The sequence below is a fragment of the Aquarana catesbeiana genome, linkage group LG01 (genome assembly GCF_042186555.1).
Source record: "Aquarana catesbeiana isolate 2022-GZ linkage group LG01, ASM4218655v1, whole genome shotgun sequence".
In the NCBI taxonomy this organism is placed as follows: Eukaryota; Metazoa; Chordata; class Amphibia; order Anura; family Ranidae; genus Aquarana; species Aquarana catesbeiana.
In genome coordinates, this window is record NC_133324.1 from 972713582 (window position 1) to 972734304 (window position 20723).

General features: G+C 43.9%; 1 protein-coding gene across 6 annotated transcripts in view; it reads right to left on the reverse strand.

Moving 5' to 3' along the window:
* The window catches only part of LOC141123276 (cytosolic phospholipase A2 gamma-like), a 268360-nt gene that overhangs the window by 26544 nt on the left and 221093 nt on the right, over window positions 1–20723 (reverse strand). For all 6 annotated transcript variants that reach the window (XM_073612044.1, XM_073612047.1, XM_073612042.1 and 3 more), the window contains 2 exons: window positions 12222–12393; window positions 10220–10408 (listed from right to left, as the gene is read on the reverse strand). In XM_073612044.1, the coding sequence (XP_073468145.1) occupies window positions 10220–10408; window positions 12222–12393 (361 nt within the window). The remainder of the gene's footprint in view (window positions 1–10219; window positions 10409–12221; window positions 12394–20723) is intronic.

Consider the following 20723-nt stretch of genomic DNA (forward strand, 5'->3'; position numbering starts at 1 on the left):
TTGTCATGGAAACTGTGTGATGTCCTCACTCTCTTCCCCCTGTATCCTGCTCGTGTGGGTTTGTGTGTCCTTGAAGATACTATAATATTTATTATTGCAAAAAGTAAAAAATAATGCGTTTTTTTCAAAATTGTTGCTTTTTTTTGTTTATAGCCCAAAAAATAAAAACCACAGAGGTGATCAAATACGACCAAAAGAAAGCTCTATTTGTGGGGAAAAAAAGGACATCAATTTTGTTTGGGAGCCATGTTGCATGATCGTGCAATTAAAGCGACGCAGTGCCGAATCGCAAAAAGTGCTCTGGTCTTTGGCCAGCCAAATGGTCCGGGGCTTAAGTGGTTAATCTCCTCTTCTCAAGAGAGAATAAATTCAGTTCTTCTAATTTTTTCTCATAGCTGAACTCCTCCATGCCTCTTATCAGTTTGGTTGCCCTTCTCTGCACTTTTTTCAGTTTCCTGATATGCTTTTTGAGAACTGGAGCCCAAAACTGAACTGCATATTCAAGATGTGGTCTTACTAATGATTTGTACAGGGGTGCAAAATGATATTTCTCTCTCTGGAATCCATACCTCTCTTATACAAGATAGGACTTTACTCGCTTTGGAAACCGCAGCTTGGTATTGCATGCTATTATTGAGCTTATGAACTACCAAAACCCCCAGATCCTTTTCCACCATAGATCCCCCAGATCCTTCTCCAGCATGAATTCCCCCAGTTATATTCCCCCTAGTATGTATGATGCATATTCTTAGCCCTCAAGTGCAAAACTTTACATTTATCAACATTAAACCCCATTTGCCACTTAGTCTCCCAATTACACAGTGCATTGAGGTCGGCTTATAAATTGGAGACATCCTGTAAGGACGTTATTCCACTGCATAGCTTGGTGTCATCTGCAAAGACAGAAATGTAATTTTAATCCCAGACCCTATATCATTTAGACCCCTTTCACACTGAGCTGCCCCGGTGTTTTAGCGGCGCTATTCGGGCACTAGTGGGGGGGTAGCTAGGGGTTAAATCCGCTTGCAAAATGCCGATCCAGCTGGGCTTTGCTGGCGGTATAGCAGCACTGCCATATTGTTTTCAATGGGGAGGAGCGGTGGAGGAGTGGTGTATTTACCGCTCCTCCACTGCTGCAAAAAAGCTACTGGCAGGACTTTTTGTGACGTCCTGCCAGTGCAGCACTCCAGTGTGAAAGCAGCTGAGGCTTTTTTCAGGCACTTTACAGGCACTATTTTTAGTGCTGTAGCCCCTGAAAAACCCCTCAGTGTGAAAGGGGTCTTATAAAGATATTAAAAAGTAAGGGTCCCAGCACTGAACTTTGGGGCACACCACTTATAACCTTAGACCATTCAGATTAAGAATCATTAACCACGACTCTCTGAATTCTGTCTTTTAGCCAGTTTTCTATCCATTTACAAACTGATGTTTCCAAGTCTGCAGACTTTACCTTACGCATGAGCCGTGTGGGGAAAACTGTGTCAAACGCTTTTGCAAAATCCAAGTATACCACGTCCACCGCCACCCCTCTGTCCAAGTAAACCACATCCACAGTCACCCCTCTGTCCAAGTATACCATGTCCACCGCCACCCCTCTGTTCAAGTATACCATGTCCGCAGCCACCCCTCTGTCCAAGTATACCACATCCACAGCCACCCCTCTGTCCAAGTATACCACGTCCACCACCACCCCTCTGTCCATGTAAACCACATCCACAGCCACCCCTCTGTCCAAGTATACCACGTCCACCGCCACCCTTCTGTCCAAGTATACCACGTCCACCGCCACCCCTCTGTCCAAGTATACCACGTCCACAGCCACCCCTCTGTCAAAGTATACCACATCCACAGCCACCCATCTGTCAAAGTATACCACGTCCACAGCCACCCCTCTGTCCAAGTATGCCACGTCCACAGCCACCCCTCTGTCCAAGTATACCACGTCCACTGCCACCCTTCTGTTCAAGTATACCACGTCCACAGCCACCCCTCTGTCCTAATATACCATGTCCACCGCCATCCCTCTGTCCAAGTATACCATGTGCACTGCCACCCCTCTGTCCCAAGTATACCACTTCCACAGCCACCCCTCTGTCCAAGTATACCACGTCCACCGCCACCCCTCTGTCCCAAGTATACCACGTCCACAGCCACCCCTCTGTCCAAGTATACCACATCCACCGCCACCCCTCTGTCCAAGGTTTTACTTACCTCTTCATTAAAAGAAATCAGGTTTGTCTGACAACTTCTGTATTTCATGAATCCATGCTGTCTGTTGCTTAAAATATTTTTTTTCCAGCAAGATCTCATCTATGTGGTCTTTTATTAATCTCTCCAGTATCTTCCCTACTATAGAAGGTAAACTAACAGGTCTATAGTTACTTGGTAAAGACTTTGTTCCCTTTTTAAATATAGGCACCCCATTGGCCCTACGCCCATATCCAGTGGTACCATTCCAGTCATTAATAAGTCCCTAAAAATTAGAAACAATGGCATTGTAATTACAGAGCCCAATTCCTTTAGGATCCGTGGGTGGAGGCCATCTGGTCCAGGTGCTTTATCTACCTTATTCTGTCTAAATATTTCTGGACCATATCACTTTTGAGCCATTGTGGATCATTTGGGGCTGTGTCAATACCACCCCCATTATGGACATGAGCTCACCCATGCTCTTTTGTATACACAGAGCTGAAGAAAGTATTTAATACATTTTCCTTCTCTTTGTCCCCAGTCACCCACTATAGATTATTTTGTAAAGGGCCTACATGCTCAGATCTGACCTTTTTACTATTAATATATCTGAAGAATTTTTGGGGGTTTGTCCTACTATCTTTTGCAATCTGTCGTTTGTTTTGATTTTTTGCATCCTTGATTACCTTTTTACATAATCTGTTATATTCTTTGTAACATTTAAATGACAATAGTGTTCCTTCATTTTTATATTTTTTAAAAGCTCTTTTCTTATTGTTTATAGCTTTTTTTAAACTTTGGCCCGTGAGCCACACAGCACTTTCTGGCCTCTATCGATTACCTGGCTGCCTTTAATTTGTCTCAGTATTCTTGATGCTTTCTCTGGCGCACATCCGTATAAGCTCAGGCAACCTCTACAACCAACCAACTAACCAACCAATTAACCAACCTACCAACTAACCAACCAACCACTACAGCTCCTCCTCTAAAGCTTTTGAAAGCTGTAGAGGACTATAACTGAAATGCATTGTTGTTCCTGCAATTGGTCACTTCCTGTCAGCCCCCAAATGTTCACTCCCACACCACCGGAATATTAGTGGTCATGTGACCACAGTTAACCACTTAATGACTGGCCGTCCGCAATGTACTGCAAGCGTGTGGCCGCTGTAGGCAAAGTAAGCTACCAGCTGCCTACTTGCAGGTTTAGGGCTCACACATGCGTACCCCCTGCCCATCTCCCGCTGTGATTTTACACAGTTGGGAGCCTGTCACCAAGTCCCTGCCAATGATTCATGGCCAAGAACAGCTGATCGGCTGTGTCCAATCACAGACCAGAGCCCTGTGTTGACATTCAACACAGGGCTCTGTACAGAGGGAACTTTGCAGGGATGAGAGACTTAGAGATCAGTTAGTAAAAGCAGCACACTGTACACATATTACACAGAGTTAGGCACATATTTAACCCTTTGATCTCCCCGGATGTTAACCCCTTCCCAGCCAGTGTCATTAGTAGGGTGGTAGTGTATATTATTATCACTGATCACTGTATTAGTATCACTGGTGATGTCAGTGTCAGGTAATCAGTCCCCCCCAGTATCAGTTAGTGTCAGATCGACAGCCACAATATCGCAGTCCCAATATAAGTCATTGATCGCCGCCATTAGAAGTATTAAAAAAAAATTCCAGTATATATAACATAGATTGTAGACGGTATAACATTCATGCAAACCAATCAATATACACTTATGCAGAATTTTTTTTTATCAAAGATATGTAGCAGAATACATACTGTATTGGCCTAAATTGATGAAGAAATTTGATTTTTTTATTTTTTATTTTATGGGATATGTTTTCTAGCAGAAAGTATATATTTTTTACATTTTTTGGTTTATACGGCAAAAAAATGAAAAACGCAGTTGGCTGAACCGTGCTGACATCATCATGAGCCCATTTTATTGGTTCCCAGTCATTAGTAGGCAGCTCAGTCATGGTTTTGGCAATGCCAATGCAGCACCCCTGGGAACAAGATATCTTCATACAGTATATTCATGGTGGTTGGGTGTTCAGGTCCACCCTCCCTGCCACCGCAGATTTGCATATTGCTGTAATAAAGTTATTAATAATGAATGACGGGCTCTTTGTGTCTTTAAAGCTATGTGACAAATTGTAAAACGTATCGCAACTGATGTAGGAAAAGTCTGCAGAATAAAAATCACAATGGACGCCTGGCCCTGGAGGACCGACTCAAGTGTGTTTCTATATTTAGATTTCCTCTGTACCTCCGACCACCTCTGCATTTGTTTGTTTTTTTTGTGGTTTCTGCAAAGTGTCTGCATGCAACATCATCTTCTGCCCTTCGTATAAGGTGCAATCTGCCGTAATGAGGACCACAAGGTTTGGTCTCAGCAGACAGGAAAGGTTTGTGGTCTGTCCGCCGAGCAGCGAGATGACCAGTAATAGCGAGCAGAGCGCAAATGGAAAATTTACCGATACAAACTCTCACAGCTGGTAAAGTGAGACAAGACTGGTAAATCCAGGTCAAGTCCGGACAACAAAAAGGGCATTAAACATACAACATTTTGAACCCTTCAGGTCTAATATGGATTTTAACCCTTTTGCTGCCAGAGCCATTTTTGCATTTTTTTGCACACCTGTTTAAAAAATTAATTTCAGGCCTGAAGAATACACAAAACCCCCCAAAATGATACCCCAAAATGATATATTTTCTGAAATCAGACCTAGAGAATAAAATAGTGGTATTTCCAATTTTTTTATGTTGCATGATATTACCGCCAAAGGTCTAGGAAATGCAAAATTTCAGTAAAAAACACACTAAAGTGAATTTTAGGGCAAACAAACACAATAAAATACCCACATTTTTGTTAATCACTTCAGCCCCAGACCATTTGGCTGGCCAAAGACCAGAGCACTTTTTGCGATTCGGCACTGCGTCACTTTAACTGACAATTGTGCGGTCCTGCGACGTGGCTCCCAAACAAAATTGACGTCCTTTCTTCCCCACAAATAGAGCTTTCTTTTGGTGGTATTTGATCACCTCTGCGGTTTTTATTTTTTGCGCTATAAACAAAAAAATAGCGACAATTTTGAAAAAAATGCATTATTTTTTACTTTAATAAATATCCCCAAAAAATATAGTGGCGCTGTAGGGGTTAAGTGTGTCCTAGGGAGTGATTCGAACTGTGGGGGGGCTGTGTGTGACATGACACTGATCACCGCTCCCGATTACAGGGAGCTGTGATCTGTGTCAGTGTCACTAGGCAGAATGGGGAAATGCTTGTTTACATCAGCATTTCCCCATTCTTCCTCTCTGTGAGAGGATCGTGGGTATCTCCGCGGACATCGAGTCTACGGGATCAGCGATCACACTCACAGAGCGGGATCAGCGATCACACTCACGGAGCGGGATCAGCGATCACACTCACAGCAACGCACACGCGATGGCACAGCGACAAATTTAAAGGGACGTACTTGTATGCCCATTTGCCTGTCCGTGCCATTGCGTCAACGTAAATCTACATGCGGTGGTCGGCAAGTGGTTAATATATAAAAGCCGAGTAAATAGATACCCAAGACAAGAGAAAAAAGATGAACCGCTCCAGGTGGTGAACTGAAAGTGACGCCCTCCTCAGTGTGGAAGTAACAGGTGCTGACTCAGCACAAGCAATAATGAAGAAAAGGAATCTGGACAGCCACACTCCAATAAAAGCCTTTATTGTAGCAGAGAAGAATCAAAGTACAGTGGAACCTTGGATTACAAGCATAATCCGTTCCAGGAGAATGCTTGTAATCCAAAGCACTCACATATCAAAGCAAGTTTCCCCATAGAAGTCAATGGAAACAAAGACAATTTGTTCCACGTTGACTTCTATTACATGCAATACCGCATGTGGCCAGAGGCAGGGGGGTGCCGGAGAGCCTCAGAAATACTCGAGGACAGCTCGGCTGAACTTAGAAAGCCTCGGAAAGGATCAGAAATACTCGGGAACTGATTATTTCTAAACGGCTCCGAGTATCCCCAGGGCCCCCGCACTGCTGGCCAAATGTGGTACTGCACACCCCATTAGCTTGAATTCTGCTTGTTTTGTGAGACAACACTCGAGTCAGAATTTTTTTAAAAAAGTTGCACGTCTTTCAAAAAAGCTTGTTAACCGCGTTACTCGTAAACCAAGGTTCCACTGTACATGTGACAACAGAAGCAGGGTAAGATACTGACGTGTTTCACAACATCATCGTTGCTTAATCCTAGCTAAATGACCACATATTTCTTAGCAAATACAGTATATACTGTTGTCATCTGTCTCCCTGTGTCTGATTTAATCGAGGAGTTACTCTAGCAGAGCGCACTTGGGTTGAATCGGGACCAGCGGTAAAACTGTTAGTATGAAAACCTTCTTATCGGCTTGGAGACATGTCCTCTTTGTGTATGGGCTTCTACCGGTGTGTAAGTATCAAGCGCAATGCGCTGGGCTTCTTACCTTCAAATGTCTATGCACATTAGAGAAGCGAAGTCTGCATAATGAGAGAAACATATATCTCTGTTGTGGCTACGCTAACCCTTTTGGATACATATCTGCTTTTATTAAGGAACATTGATATCTGCCCTGTTGGTATACTTGTACCGTATATTGACAACAGCAGTAGCAATGTCCTCACAGATCTTCTCAAGCCTGTAAGAACAAGTAGAATGATCTTACTAAATGCCGGTTACTCTGAGCAGTATGGAATGGGCTCCATGCTGAACAAGATGGTGGATGTGCATGCATGTGACTGGGCGGGGGGCAGTGTACATGCCTCAAGTGCATGTGACATGCACACTTACCCCCCACTCCTGTGGATGTCCTCACTACTGTTGTCATTTCCTGTGTTGTCATTTCCTGTGATGTAATTTTTGTATGGAGGAAACGATTGGTTGTTGGGGCCATGACTTCTTGTTTGTCATTCCTTTTGTTGTCAATAAATAAAAACCAAGTGCCTGTGCTCGTGAGGGCAGACAGTCGAGCTGTGGAACTGGGGATGTAAGAACGGTGGTCATGTCTGTGTTACTTGGGAAGATACGGGAAGCAGGGTCATACTAAGATGCATTATACCAAAAGGCTGAAAGTGACATGGATTATGTGCAGCGTATAGCGAAATTTCCACGTCAATACTAAGTTGAAATGTATCACATGATGGATTTAATGGTCTTTAATTGCAAACACATGTGGCCAGAAGAGGTATCAAAACAGTTTCTCGCTGGGCTTCTACATTGGGCAGATCTTTATTGCCCAGTCTGTTTACCAGTAAGAGCTCCCATAGTCACTGGTTACAGTTTAAAGGCAATTTTAAATGTGGAATGAGAGGATGTGCTTATTGTCGTCACATCAAAGGAGGCCCTTCAGTCTGTTCAACCACTACTGGTAGAAGTTTTGTTATTGCTTCACTTATCAATAGGGATTAGCTGAACACCCCCCGGTTCGGTTCGCACCAGAACATACTGAACAGGCAAAAAATTTGGCAGAACACACGAACACCTTTAAAGTCTATGGGACACGAACATGAAAAATCAAAAGTGCTCATTTTAAAGACTTGTATGCAAGTATTTGTCATAAAAAAGTGTTTGGGGACCCGGGTCCTGCCCCAGGGGACATGTATCAATACAAATTTAAAAAAAAAATACAGTCGATTTTTCGGGAGCAGTAAATTTTTTAATGCTTAAAGTGAAACAATAAAAATGAAATATTCCTTTAAATATTGTGCCTGGGGGGTGTCTATAGTATGCCTGTAAAGGGGCACATTTTTCCCATGTTTAGAATAATACCACAGCAAAATGACATTTCTAAAGGAGAAAAAGTAATTTAAAACTGATCACGGCTGTAATAAATTGTCGGGTCTCAGCAATATAGATAAAAATTATTGAAAAAAATTGCATGGGATCCCCCCCTGTCCATTACCAGGCCTTTTGGGTCTGCTATGAATATTAAGGGGAACCCCCAAGCCAAATTAAAAAAAAATGGGAGTAGGGGTCCCCCCAAAATCCAGACCCTTCAGGTCTGGTATGGGGTTTAAGGGGAACCCTGCACCAAAATAAAAAAAATGGCATAGGGGTCCCCCCAAAATCCATACTAGACCCTTATCTGAGCACACAACCTGGCAGGCCGCAGGAAAAGAGGGGGGATGAGAGTGCGCCCCCCTCCTGAACTGTACCAGGCCACATGCCCTCAACATGGGGAGGGTGCTTTGGGGTAGCCCCCAAAGCAACTTGTCCCCATGTTGATGGGGGAAAGGGCCTCATCCCCACAATCCTTGCCGGGTGGTTATGGGGGTTTGTGGGCAGGGGGCTTATTGGAATCTGGAAGCCCCATTTAACAAGGGGACCCCCAGATCCCGGCCTCCCCCTGTCTGAAATGGTAACGGCCTACCATTTCACAAAAAAAGTGTCAAAATGTTAAAAACGACAAGACACAGCTTGGGGACAAGTCCTTTATTAAAAAATAAAAAATTAAAATGTCCCACGATGTCCATGTCGATGTTTATCTTCTTATATCGCTCCGCCGACGTACCGAAAAAGAAAAAAAAATCTGCACCGATCTGCCTCTATGGGAGGCTCCTGCCATGTGACACTTCATCACCTTGACAGTAATTATATATCTGAGAATGGGGCCATACGGTGATGTACCCGGATGACCCTACCCCCTCTGACACCATGGGGAAACCGTGGGAAAGTCCCCATGGCATCAGAGCGGACGGGGTCACCTGGGTACGTCAACGGGTGGCCCCACCCTCAGTTATATAAGAACTGTCAAAGGCGCTGAAGCGTCACGTGGCGGGAGCCCCCCATTGAGGCGGATCAGTGGCGGATTTTTTTTTCTTCTTCGGTCCATCTCAGCATGAAGAAGAAGATGAATGGTCATAATGGGACATTTTTATTTTTTAATAACGGATTTTTTATTAGAGGTCCCCAAGCTGTGTCTTGTTGTTTTTAATATTTTGACACTTTTTTTGTGAAATGGTAGGGGTACATTTGTATACCCCGTTACTAATTCACACAGGGGGGAGGCCGGGATCTGTTAAAGGGGGCTTCCAGATTCCGATAAGCCCCCCACCCGCAGACCCCCACAACCACCGGGCAAGGGTTGTGGGGATGAGGCCCTTCTCCCCATCAACATGGGGACAAGTTGCTTTGGGGGCTACCCCAAAGCACCCTCCCCATGTTGAAGGCATGTGGCCTGGTCTGGTTTGGGGGGACGCTCTCTCTTAACCCCCCTCTTTCCTGTGGTATGCCAGGTTGCGTGCTCGGATAAGGGTCTAGTATGGATTTTGGGGGGACCCCTATGCCATTTTTTTACATTTTGGCAAAGGGTTCCCCTTAATTTCCATATCAGACCTGAAGGGCCTGGTGTGGATTTTGGGGGGACCCCCACGCAATTTTTTTTTTTAATTTTGGTTCGGGGTTCCCCTAATATTAACACCAGACCCAAAGGACCTGGTAATGGACTTTGGGGGGATCCCATGCTCTTTTTTTCAATGAGTTTTATCTATATTGCCCAGACCCGATAATTCATTACAGCCACGATCAGTTCTAAATGACAATTTTTCCTTTAGAAATGTCATTTTGCTGTCGTTTGTTCTAAACACGGGAAAAATGTGCCACTTTATAGGCACACTATAGACATCCCTCAGGCATGATATTTAAAGGAATATTTCATTTTTATTGTTTCATTTTCAGCATTAAAAAAAATCACTGCTCCTAAAAAAATGCCCATTTTAAAAAAAAAATTTGCATTGATACATGTAACCTGGGGCAGGACCCGGGTCCCCAAACACTTTTAAGATAATAACTTGCATATAAGCCATTAAAATGAGCACTTTTGATTATTCATGTTCGTGTCCCATAGACTTTAACGGTGTTCACGTGTTCTGCCAAATATTAATATAATGTTCGGTATGTTCTGGTGCAAACCAAACCAGGGGGTGTTCGGCTCATCCCTAGGTGTTATCCAAGTTGCAGACATTTTTCATTCATCCTTGCCTGTTATGTCTGAGACATTCCCCTTCTCGTTACACCTCTGAACACATTGTTGTATTTTCTCTTGGATCTGCTTCAGGCTGCTCTCCACGTTTTTCTTAGCGATGTCTAGCAGTTGATTTATGGAGGATTCATCATAGGAAGAAATAATAGTGGCATACTGCTGGCTCAAGTTCCCTATTTTTCCGGCATCTGAAAGAAACATGTGTATCGGAATGTATAATTAAATAATAATAATGAATGAATGATCAATTTGATTATTTTTATAAAACAATTTCTCCAGTATCTTTCAAACATGTCTGTGTGTAGTTTCCTTAAAGCTTATGGAACATTTAAAGTAAATTCACAAGAAAAAAAAAGTCTAAATCTCTGTGCTTCAGTTCAGTTCATGTCAAAGAGATCAAAATGATCATGTTGCACTAGTAGCCATGACAACAACACATCTCAGGGGCATGTCCCCTTTATCAAGACTTGCCCTCCTGAAACGCGTTGATTATAGGAACTGAGCTTTTCCTGGTGGTGGCCAGCAGATTTGTGTTTGTTCTCATAGTAGACGCTTGCTTCCCCCTAGCCACCAGCAGAGCCAATCCATCTAGTCCATCCCAAGGTGAGAGTGGCTATCCACTCGAGCTTTATCTTGTCATAGATCTTCTGCCTATGCATAGTGCTGGCCCCTCTCTGTGCACTTTGTTATCCCAGTGGAAAGCATGCACTGACAGGTGTGAGCAGTGGCGGCCCGTCCATTAGGGACGCATGGGCAACCCCCATCTATGCATTCAGCCCCCTGATCTACATGCAGGGCGCCGGACACATGGAAATCGGGGGTTGTTGTTTTTTAAGCACATATAGGCTATATATAGGCTTCAAAAAAGTGTGGGCTCGGGGTTAATAGTTGTGTTGTGTGACAATAAGGAAACCAAGACCCATCACCCGATTGGCCGAAAGGAGATCCGATTGGGTTGGCCACCAGGAGAAGGAGGTGCAGGGGAACTGAGAGAGCAGCCGCACGCAGCCTAGAAAGAAGCTGCTGCTGTCACCACCCAACACAGAGCGCTGCCTGCAAGATGGAGTAAGTGCATGTCCCCAACTACTGACTGACCGACCGGGGGGGTTCCGCCTGTGACCTGGCCTGGTGGGGGGTGTCGACCTTAGTTATGGAAATAAACCTTGAGAATGAGAACTTTATTTTCTTCCCATATAGGAATGTATTGTATGTTTGTTCATGTTTTTAACCACTTGACCTCTGGAAGGTTTTACCCACCTTCATAACCATTTTTTGCTATTCGGCACTGGGCTACTTTAGCTGGAAATTGTCATGCAACACTGTACAGAATTATAGTAGCTATAGCAGTAGAGAGGCTCCCACCGACCTGCTGGATAAGTACACAAGGAGGTCACCCTGGCAGATGACGGACTCACCCAAGGTGCGGGATCCAGGCACTAAGTGGTATTCACCAGAGCTCCTGATGGTGGGAATAGGTTTTGCTGCATGTTAGTACCAGGTCACAGTCCTCAGGGTCTCCCCAACAGGAGGTGAGCAAGCCTGGGGCCAGTAGCATATATAGGGATTAAGCAGAAGAGTAGTCAGTAAACAAGCCAAAGGTCAGTAACAAGTGGTTGCAGGTTGGGATCAAGTGGAAGCGGAGTCAAAGAACAAGCCAAAGGTCAGTAACATATCATAGTGGAGATAAGGACAAATGCAGGTACACAAATGCAGATATGATATCACCTGGAAAGAGCACACTAATCTGGTAAACATGAAGGTCAGAGACATGGCTTGAATAGTAAGTTTATGGGAAGGGCAAAGAGCTCAAGGTTCACCAGAAAAAAACATATAAGGCAAGATTGTTCCAAGAGATCAGAGAGAAAGCTGTTCAGTCTTTCAAGTAGCTCAGCGAGAAGATCCACCACCACCTGGCCCAGCAGAGGTCATGGATTCAGATCCCGGTCCTGACACTCAATGAACACACAAGCCATATTACAGGACTTTTCTCTGTAAACTCACCTCCACAAGTCTGGATGTTGAAGAGAGGAAAGTGCATCACATCGAGCGTCTCATTTCCATCTCCTTCAAAGATGTAGCAACTTTTTGTTGGAAGGTACTCATAACTTTTTTCAGCGATTTTCGGAAAGGGAATCTGGTGAGCCTTACAGTATTTAACTGTTTCTTTCACTGTCTAGTAAACAAAGAAAAAAAATTATATTAAAATGTGTCCAATTTATGAAAAATATCACTAATTATGTATAAAATTAAGTGAACCACACTAAAAAAATTTCAGGCTGTGTTATGACTGACATACAGTATATTATACTGTATATATTATAGTACAGGTCTGGTAATTTTCCAGACTTGCATATAAAATCTGATTGTTTTAGGAGTAAACATCTTGTGTGAACATTTCTCGTACAAAGACCACTGGAACAATGCTTGCACATGCTGCCCTGTAATACAATGGAAAAATACACTATTGTTGTATATTGGGCAAATGTAAAAGATTTCATGGGCCATGTACACATTTTAGCTGCTCCCATTGTTTTAGAGGAGTTCTGGTCAAACATTGCACCCAGGCCACATCAATGAAAGTCAACAGCTTGACCTTTTGACATATTTGAACTAATGCATATCATGTATGATACTATAGTGCCATCTAGAGTTTGCATTAGAAAATGCTTCTCTCATAGAAACTGATGTAGAAAGGAAGAAGTAAAGGGACATGCTCATGTGGGACCTACCCACACTTTCAAAATAAAAGGCTAGCAGCATAATCTGAAAGAGGAGCTCCATAACAATAAAAAAATTGAAGAAGGAACGGTTGTGCCAGAGAAGGCACATCACCTGGGGATGACACAGAGATACAGAGGAGAGCTTATGCTATAATCATTGCTCTCACTCCAACAATCACGGCAATACCTCACACGTGTGGTTTGAACACCATTTACATTTGGGGAGCGCGACCTACGTATGCGTTCATTTCTGCGTGCGAGCACGGAAGTGGCTTTAAATTTTTCTTTTATACACTGTTTAAAAAATGTAAAATATTCTGATAATTTTTATTGCTGTCACAAGGAATGTAAACATCCCTTGTGACAGTAATAGGTGGTGATAGGTACTCTTTATGGAGGGATAGGAGAACCCCAAATCCCTCCCTAATCTAGTAATGAAATATGAGTGGTGTATCCGCGCAACGGAACAGAAAATTAAAAAAGTGGAGAAAAATGGAAAAAAATGGAAACAATGGAATAAATCGCATAAAGGACTGCTGCCTCCACAGATGTGATTTCCACCAAGGTGGAAAAAACAGAAGGTAAGTGAAGGGTTAGTGTGTGGGTGTGGCGCTGTCCTAATTCATAGAAATACTTGGTAAATCGTGTGTAGCCAAATCCCATATGTAAAGTTGCATATAAAATATAAACCAAAATTGCAAAATAAAAAGTTCAACGAAAATAAAACCTAACATAAAACAGCAAAGTGATCCCCTTTGGAGTGTGTAGGTGTAACGTTGTCCTAGTGGAGAAAAAAGTGGAGAAAATGGAAAAAAATGGAAACAATGGAAGAAATCGCATAAAAGACTACTGCCTCCACAGATGTGATTTCCACCTAGGTGGAAAAAACAGAAGGTAAATGAAGGGTTAGTGTGTGGGTGTGGCGCTGTCCTAATTCATAGAAATACTTGGTAAATCGTGTGTAGCCAAATCCCATATATAAAGTCGCATATAAAGTATAGACCAAAATTGCAAAATAAAAAAATTCAGCGAAAATAAAACTAAACATAAAACAGCAAAGTGACCCCCTTTGGAGTGTGTAGGTGTAACGTAGTCCTAGCTTTAAAAATACATTGTAAATCGTGTGTAGCCAAATCCCACATGTAAAGTTGCATGTAAATTATAAACAAAATATAAACAAAATCGCATATAGCAAATTTAACGGCTAGGTTGGCCCCCTTTGAATTGGGGGAGGGGGAAGGGGAACAGGGGATGAAATCAAAAAATGACTTTAGCCAAAACTATTCCATCCGCATAAAAACCCCATATAGTGATTGATTTAAAAGTCTTTGCCAAACATAACATTGCTGAATAATTACATAGGTTAAATCGTGACTAGTGCTCAGTGCAACTTAAGTGAAAAACGTGACATCTTTGTAAAACAAGGCAGGTATTTGTATTAATCTTGGTGACCAGGTGCTCGTGTCTTGTGATCATGCGGACACTCACCAGCTTCTTTAACCCCTGCGGGATAATGCGCAGTCACAGTGTATGCCACTGTGCGGCAATCCACAGGCTGTTTCTGGGTCACAGTGACGTTTTAGGGAGCTTCTTTAACCCCTGCAGGGGGTAATGCGCAGTCACAGTGTGTGCCACTGTGCGGCAATCCACAGGCTGTTTCTGAGTCACGGTGACGTTTTAGGCATAAGAGAAGAAAGAGGAGATTCCATAGCGTAAAACCATAAAATACCCTTTATTGAATGCAGATGACAGAATGGTACTCATTTAAGCAGTTTATAATAGGCAACCAAATGTCATCAAAACAGGAGAGCGTCAGATTTAAGTTGGTGATTCTCTGGGAGATGATGCAAAAGCGTCAAAATAGGCCACGCCCTACGCCTTTCGTCATAGGGACGTCAACTGGAGCGCTCCAGTTGACGTCCCTATGATGAAACGCGTAGGGCGTGGCCTATTTTGACGGGACGTCAACTGGAGTGCTCCAGTTGACGTCCCTATGACGAAACGCGTAGGGCGTGGCCTATTTTGACGCTTTTGCATCATCTCCCAGAGGATCACCAACTTAAATCTGACACTCTCCTGTTTTGATGACATTTGGTTGCCTATTATAAACTGCTTAAATGTGAGTACCATTCTGTCATCTGCGTTCAATAAAGGGTGTTTTATGGTTTTACGCTATGGAATCTCCTCTTTCTTCTCTTATGCCTAAAACGTCACCGTGACTCAGAAACAGCCTGTGGATTGCCACACAGTGGCACACACTGTGACTGCGCATTACCCCCGCAGGGGTTAAAGAAGCTGCCTAAAACATCACCGTGACCCAGAAACAGCCTGTGGATTGCCGCACAGTGGCATACACTGTGACTGTGCATTACGCCCACAGGGGTTAAAGAAGCTGGTGAGTGTCCGCATGATCACAAGACACGAGCACCTGGTCACCAAGATTAATACAAATACCTGCCTTGTTTTACAAAGATGTCAAGTTTTTCACTTAAACTGCACTGAGCACTAGTGACGATTTAACCTATGTAATTATTCAGCAATGTTATGTTTGGCAAAGACTTTTAAATCAATCACTATATGGGGTTTTTATGCGGATGGAATAGTTTTGGCTAAAGTCATTTTTTGATTTCATCCCCTGTTCCCCTTCCCCCTCCCCCAATTCAAAGGGGGCCAACCTAGCCGTTAAATTTGCTATATGCGATTTTGTTTATAATTTACATGTGACTTTACATGTGGGATTTGGCTACACACGATTTACAAAGTATTTTTTAAACTAGGACTACGTTACACCTACACACTCCAAAGGGGGTCACTTTGCTGTTTTATGTTTAGTTTTATTTTCGTTGAATTTTTTTATTTTGCAATTTTGGTCTATACTTTATATGCGACTTTATATATGGGATTTGGCTACACACGATTTACCAAGTATTTCTATGAATTAGGACAGCGCCACACCCACACACTAACCCTTCACCTCCCTAATCTACACTAGGAGAGAGCCCAATTTCTGCAATTACTTAAAATAGCCTGGAGTCCTTATTGACTACAGGGGTCATGAAGCTACTACTGTATAACCCAAACTAAGTGATTTGTTAGTGTATCCCATCACATACAGACCATTGTCAATGCTCATTTGTAGAAAGGTTACATAGCATGTGCATGTGTGTGGTTTGCATATTTGTAGTACTCTGTATGCCTTGTATTTTTTGGCTTGTATATGCAGCATTCTTGTTTAGGAAAAGCATACAGTATTAATATACTATGGGGAGTTCTACTTTCTTGATTTACTGCAAAGTAAATTAAAAGATACAAACAAAACAGGGGGCTATTCTCAATGCTGGCCATTTGTAGGACTAATAACCACCTTATTGTCAAAGAACAGGCATGGGGAACTGGCACTGACATGGGGGACATGTAAAAGTTTCTCTATTCTGCTGAATATACCAACATTTTTCCTGGCCCCTAAACCATATGCTCATTAGTCGGGCATCCCCTGGGAGAATCAGTGATGAAAAGGGATCTGGGGGTGCCAATTAACACTTTCATGCCTAAGCCTATTTCTGACATTTGTTGCTTACAAGTAGGGATGAGCTTCGAGTTCAAGTCGAACACATGTTCGACTTGAACATTGGCTGTTCGCAAGTTCGCCGAACAGCGAACAATTTGGGAAGGTTCACGACAAATTCGAATGCCGCGGAACACCCTTTAAAAGTCTATGGGAGAAATCAAAAGTGCTAATTTTAAAGGCTTATATGCAAGTTATTGTCATAAAAAGTGTTTGGGGACCTGGGTCCTGCCCCAGGGGACATGGATCAATGCTAAAAAAGTTTTAAAAATGGCCGTTTTTTCGGGAGCAGTGATTTTAATAATGCTTAAAGTCAAACAATAAAAGTGTAATATCCCTTTAAATTTTGTACCTGGGGGGTGTCTATAGTATGCCTGTAAAGGGGCACATGTTTCCCGTGTTTAGAACAGTCTGACAGCAAAATGACATTTGAAAGGAAAAAAGCCATTTAAAACTACTCGCGGCTATTGCATTGCCGGTCCAACAATACACATAGAAGTTCATTGATAAAAAAACGGCATGGGAATTCCCCACAGGGGAACCCCGAACCAAAACTTAAAAAAAAAATGACGTGGGGGTCCCCCTAAATTCCATACCAGGCCCTTCAGGTCTGGTATGGATTTTAAGGGGAACCCCGCGCCAAAAAAAAAAAAAAAAACGGCGTGGGGTCCCCCCAAAAATCCATACCAGACCCTTATCCGAGCACGCAACCTGGCAGGCCACAGGAAAAGAGGGGGGGAGGAGAGAGCGCCCCCCCTCCTGAACCATACCAGGCCACATGCCCTCAACATTGGGAGGGTGCTTTGGGGTAGCCCCCCAAAACACCTTGTCCCCATGTTGATGAGGACAAGGGCCCCATCCCCACAACCCTGGCCAGTGGTTTTGGGGGTCTGCGGGTGGGGGGGCTTATCGGAATCTGGAAGCCCCCTTTAACAAGGGGACCCCCAGATCCCGCCCCCCCCTGTGTGAAATGGTAAGTGGGTATGTACCCCTACCATTTCACTAAAAAACTGTCAAAAATGTTAAAAATGACAAGAGACAGTTTTTGACAATTCCTTTAAATGCTTCTTCTTTCTTCTATCTTCCTTCATCTTCTTCTTCTTCTGCTGGTTCTTCTGGCTCTTCTGGTTCTTCCTCCGGCGTTCTCATCCAGCATCTCCTCCGCGGCGTCTTCTATCTTCTTCTCCTCAGGCCGCTCCACACCCATGGCATGGAGGGAGGCTCCCGCTCTTCTCTTCATCTTCTTCTCTTCTTCATCTTCCTTTCTTCTTCTCTTCTTCTCTTCTTCATTTTCTTCTCCGGGCCGCTCCGCACCCATGCTGGCATGGAGGGAGGCTCCCGCTGTGTGACGGCGTCTCCTCGTCTGACGGTTCTTAAATAATGGGGGGCGGGGCCACCCAGTGACCCCTCTGACACACGGTGACTTGACAGAACTTCCCTGTGACGTCACGGGGAATGCCACAGGGAAGTCCCGTCATGTCCCGTGCGTCAGACGGGGCGGGGTCACCGGGTGGCCCCGCCCCCCATTATTTAAGAACCGTCAGAAGAGGAGACGCCGTCACACAGCGGGAGCCTCCCTCCATGCCAGCATGGGTGCGGAGCGGCCCGGAGAAGAAATGAAGAAGAGAAGAAGAAAGGAAGATGAAGAAGAGAAGAAGATGAAGAGAGGAGCGGGAGCCTCCCTCCATGCCATGGGTGCGGAGCGGCCCGAGGAGAAGAAGATAGAAGACACCACGGAGGAGATGCTGGACGAGAACGCCGGAGGAAGAACCAGAAGAACCAGAAGAAGAAGAAGAAGAAGAAGAAGAAGATGAAGGAAGATAGAAGAAAGAAGAAGCATTTAAATAAAGGAATTGTCAAAAACTGTCTCTTGTCATTTTTAACATTTTTGACAGTTTTTTAGTGAAATGGTAGGGGTACCCTTACCATTTCACACAGGGGGGGCGGGATCTGGGGGTCCCCTTGTTAAAGGAGGCTTCCAGATTCTGGTAAGCCCCCCGCCCGCAGACCCCCACAACCACCGGCCAGGGTTGTGGGGATGAGGCCCTTGTCCTCATCAACATGGGGACAAGGTGTTTTGGGGGGCTACCCCAAAGCACCCTCCCAATGTTGAGGGCATGTGGCCTGGTACAGTTCAGGAGGGGGGAGGCGCTCTCTCTCCTCCCTCTTTTCCTGCGGCCTGCCAGGTTGCGTGCTCGGATAAGGGTCTGGTATGGATTTTTGGGGGTACCCCATGCCGTTTTTTTTTTAGTTTGGCCGGGGTTCCCCTTAATATCCATACCAGACCTGAAAGGCCTGGTATGGAATTTAGGGGGACCCCTACGTCATTTTTTTTTTTTTAATTTTGGTTCGGGGTTCCCCTGTGGGGAATTCCCATGCCGTTTTTATCAATGAACTTCTATGTGTATTGTCGGACCGGCAATGCAATAGCCGCGAGTAGTTTTAAATGGCTTTTTTCCTTTCAAATGTCATTTTGCTGTCAGACTGTTCTAAACACGGGAAACATGCGCCCCTTTACAGGCATACTATAGACACACCCCAGCTACGAAATTTAAAGGGATATTACACTTTTATTGTTTGACTTTAAGCATTATTAAAATCACTGCTCCAGAAAAAACGTCCGTTTTTAAAACTTTTTTTTGCATTGATCCATGTCCCCTGGGGCAGGACCCAGGTCCCCAAACACTTTTTATGACAATAACTTGCATATAAGCCTTTAAAATTAGCACTTTTGATTATTCATGTTAGTGTCCCATAGACTTTAACGGTGTTCGCGTGTTTGAACAAACTTTTTTCCTGTTCGCATGTTCTGGTGCGAACCGAACAGTGGGGTGTTCGGCTCATCCCTACTTACAAGTTAAAATCCATATGTTTTGCTAGAAGATTACTTAGAACCCCAAACATTATATATTTATTTTTAGCAGAGACCCTAAAGAATAAAATGGTGATTGTTGCAAATTTTTTATGTTGTACAGTATTTGCGCAGCGGTCTTTTAAACGCAATTTTTTTGGGAAAAAAGACAATTTCATGAATTAACTAAAACAAAAAAAAAAAAACAGTACAGTTAGCCTAATTTTTTTGTTTAATGTGAAAGATGATGTTACGCCAGGTAAATGGATACCTAGCATGTCATGCTTTGAAATTGTGCACTTGTGCAATGGCGACAAACTACCATACTTAAAAATCTCCATAGGCGACATTTTAAAAATGTATACAGGTTACCAGTTTTGAGATACAGAGGAGAGCTTATGCTATAATCATTGCTTTCACTCCAACAATCACGGCGATACCTCACACGTGTGGTTTGAACACTGTTTACATTTGGGGAGCGTGACCTACGTGTGCGTTCATTTCTGCATGCGAGCACGGAAGTGGCTTTAAATTTTTCTTTTTTACACTGTTTAAAAAATGTAAAAAATTCTGATAATTTTTATTGCTGTCACAATGAATGTAAACATCCCTTGTGACAGTAATAGGTGGTGACAGGTACTCTTTATGGAGGGATAGGAGAATCCCTCCTTTGCACTTAAAAGTATTAAAAAATGCCAAAATGACCCCGCCCATTATGAGAGCACAGTCCCGAAGAGAAGAGAAGAGAAGAGAAGAGAAGAGAAGGCAGCGACGACGTCAATGAAGAACAAGACAACCGGGCCACCGCTAGCAAAAGAGCTGGAAGAAGGAGCCTGGCAGAAGAACTGGAGCAGAAAAGAACCGCACAGCGACAGAAGAACCGGACAGCGGGAGAAGACCGGGCTCCTCCACTAGCAAAAGAGCGGCAAAAGAGCAGAAGATAGCGGAGGAGCCCGGCAGAAGAGCCGGAGACCGGGAGAAGATATGGAGAGCGCGGAAGAGACCCCCGAAGTCAGAAGAAGACCCCCGGAGCTGCCTAATAAATTACTTTAAAAACCTGTCTAGTGTGTTTTTTTAATTGACACTTTTTTCCTAGGTGAATGGGTAGGGGTATGATGTACCCCATACTCATTCACATAGGGTGGGGGGCCAGGATTTGGGAGCCCGCTTATTAAAGGTGGCTCCCACATTCCGATAAGCCCCCCACCCGCAGACCCCGACAACCAATGGCCAGGGTTGTCAGGAAGAGGCCTTTGTCCTCATCAACATGGGGACCAGGTGCTTTGGGGTGGGGGGCCACAGCGCGCCTCCCTTCCCCAAAGCACCCATCCCCCATGTTGAGAGCATGTGGCCTGGTACAGTTCAGG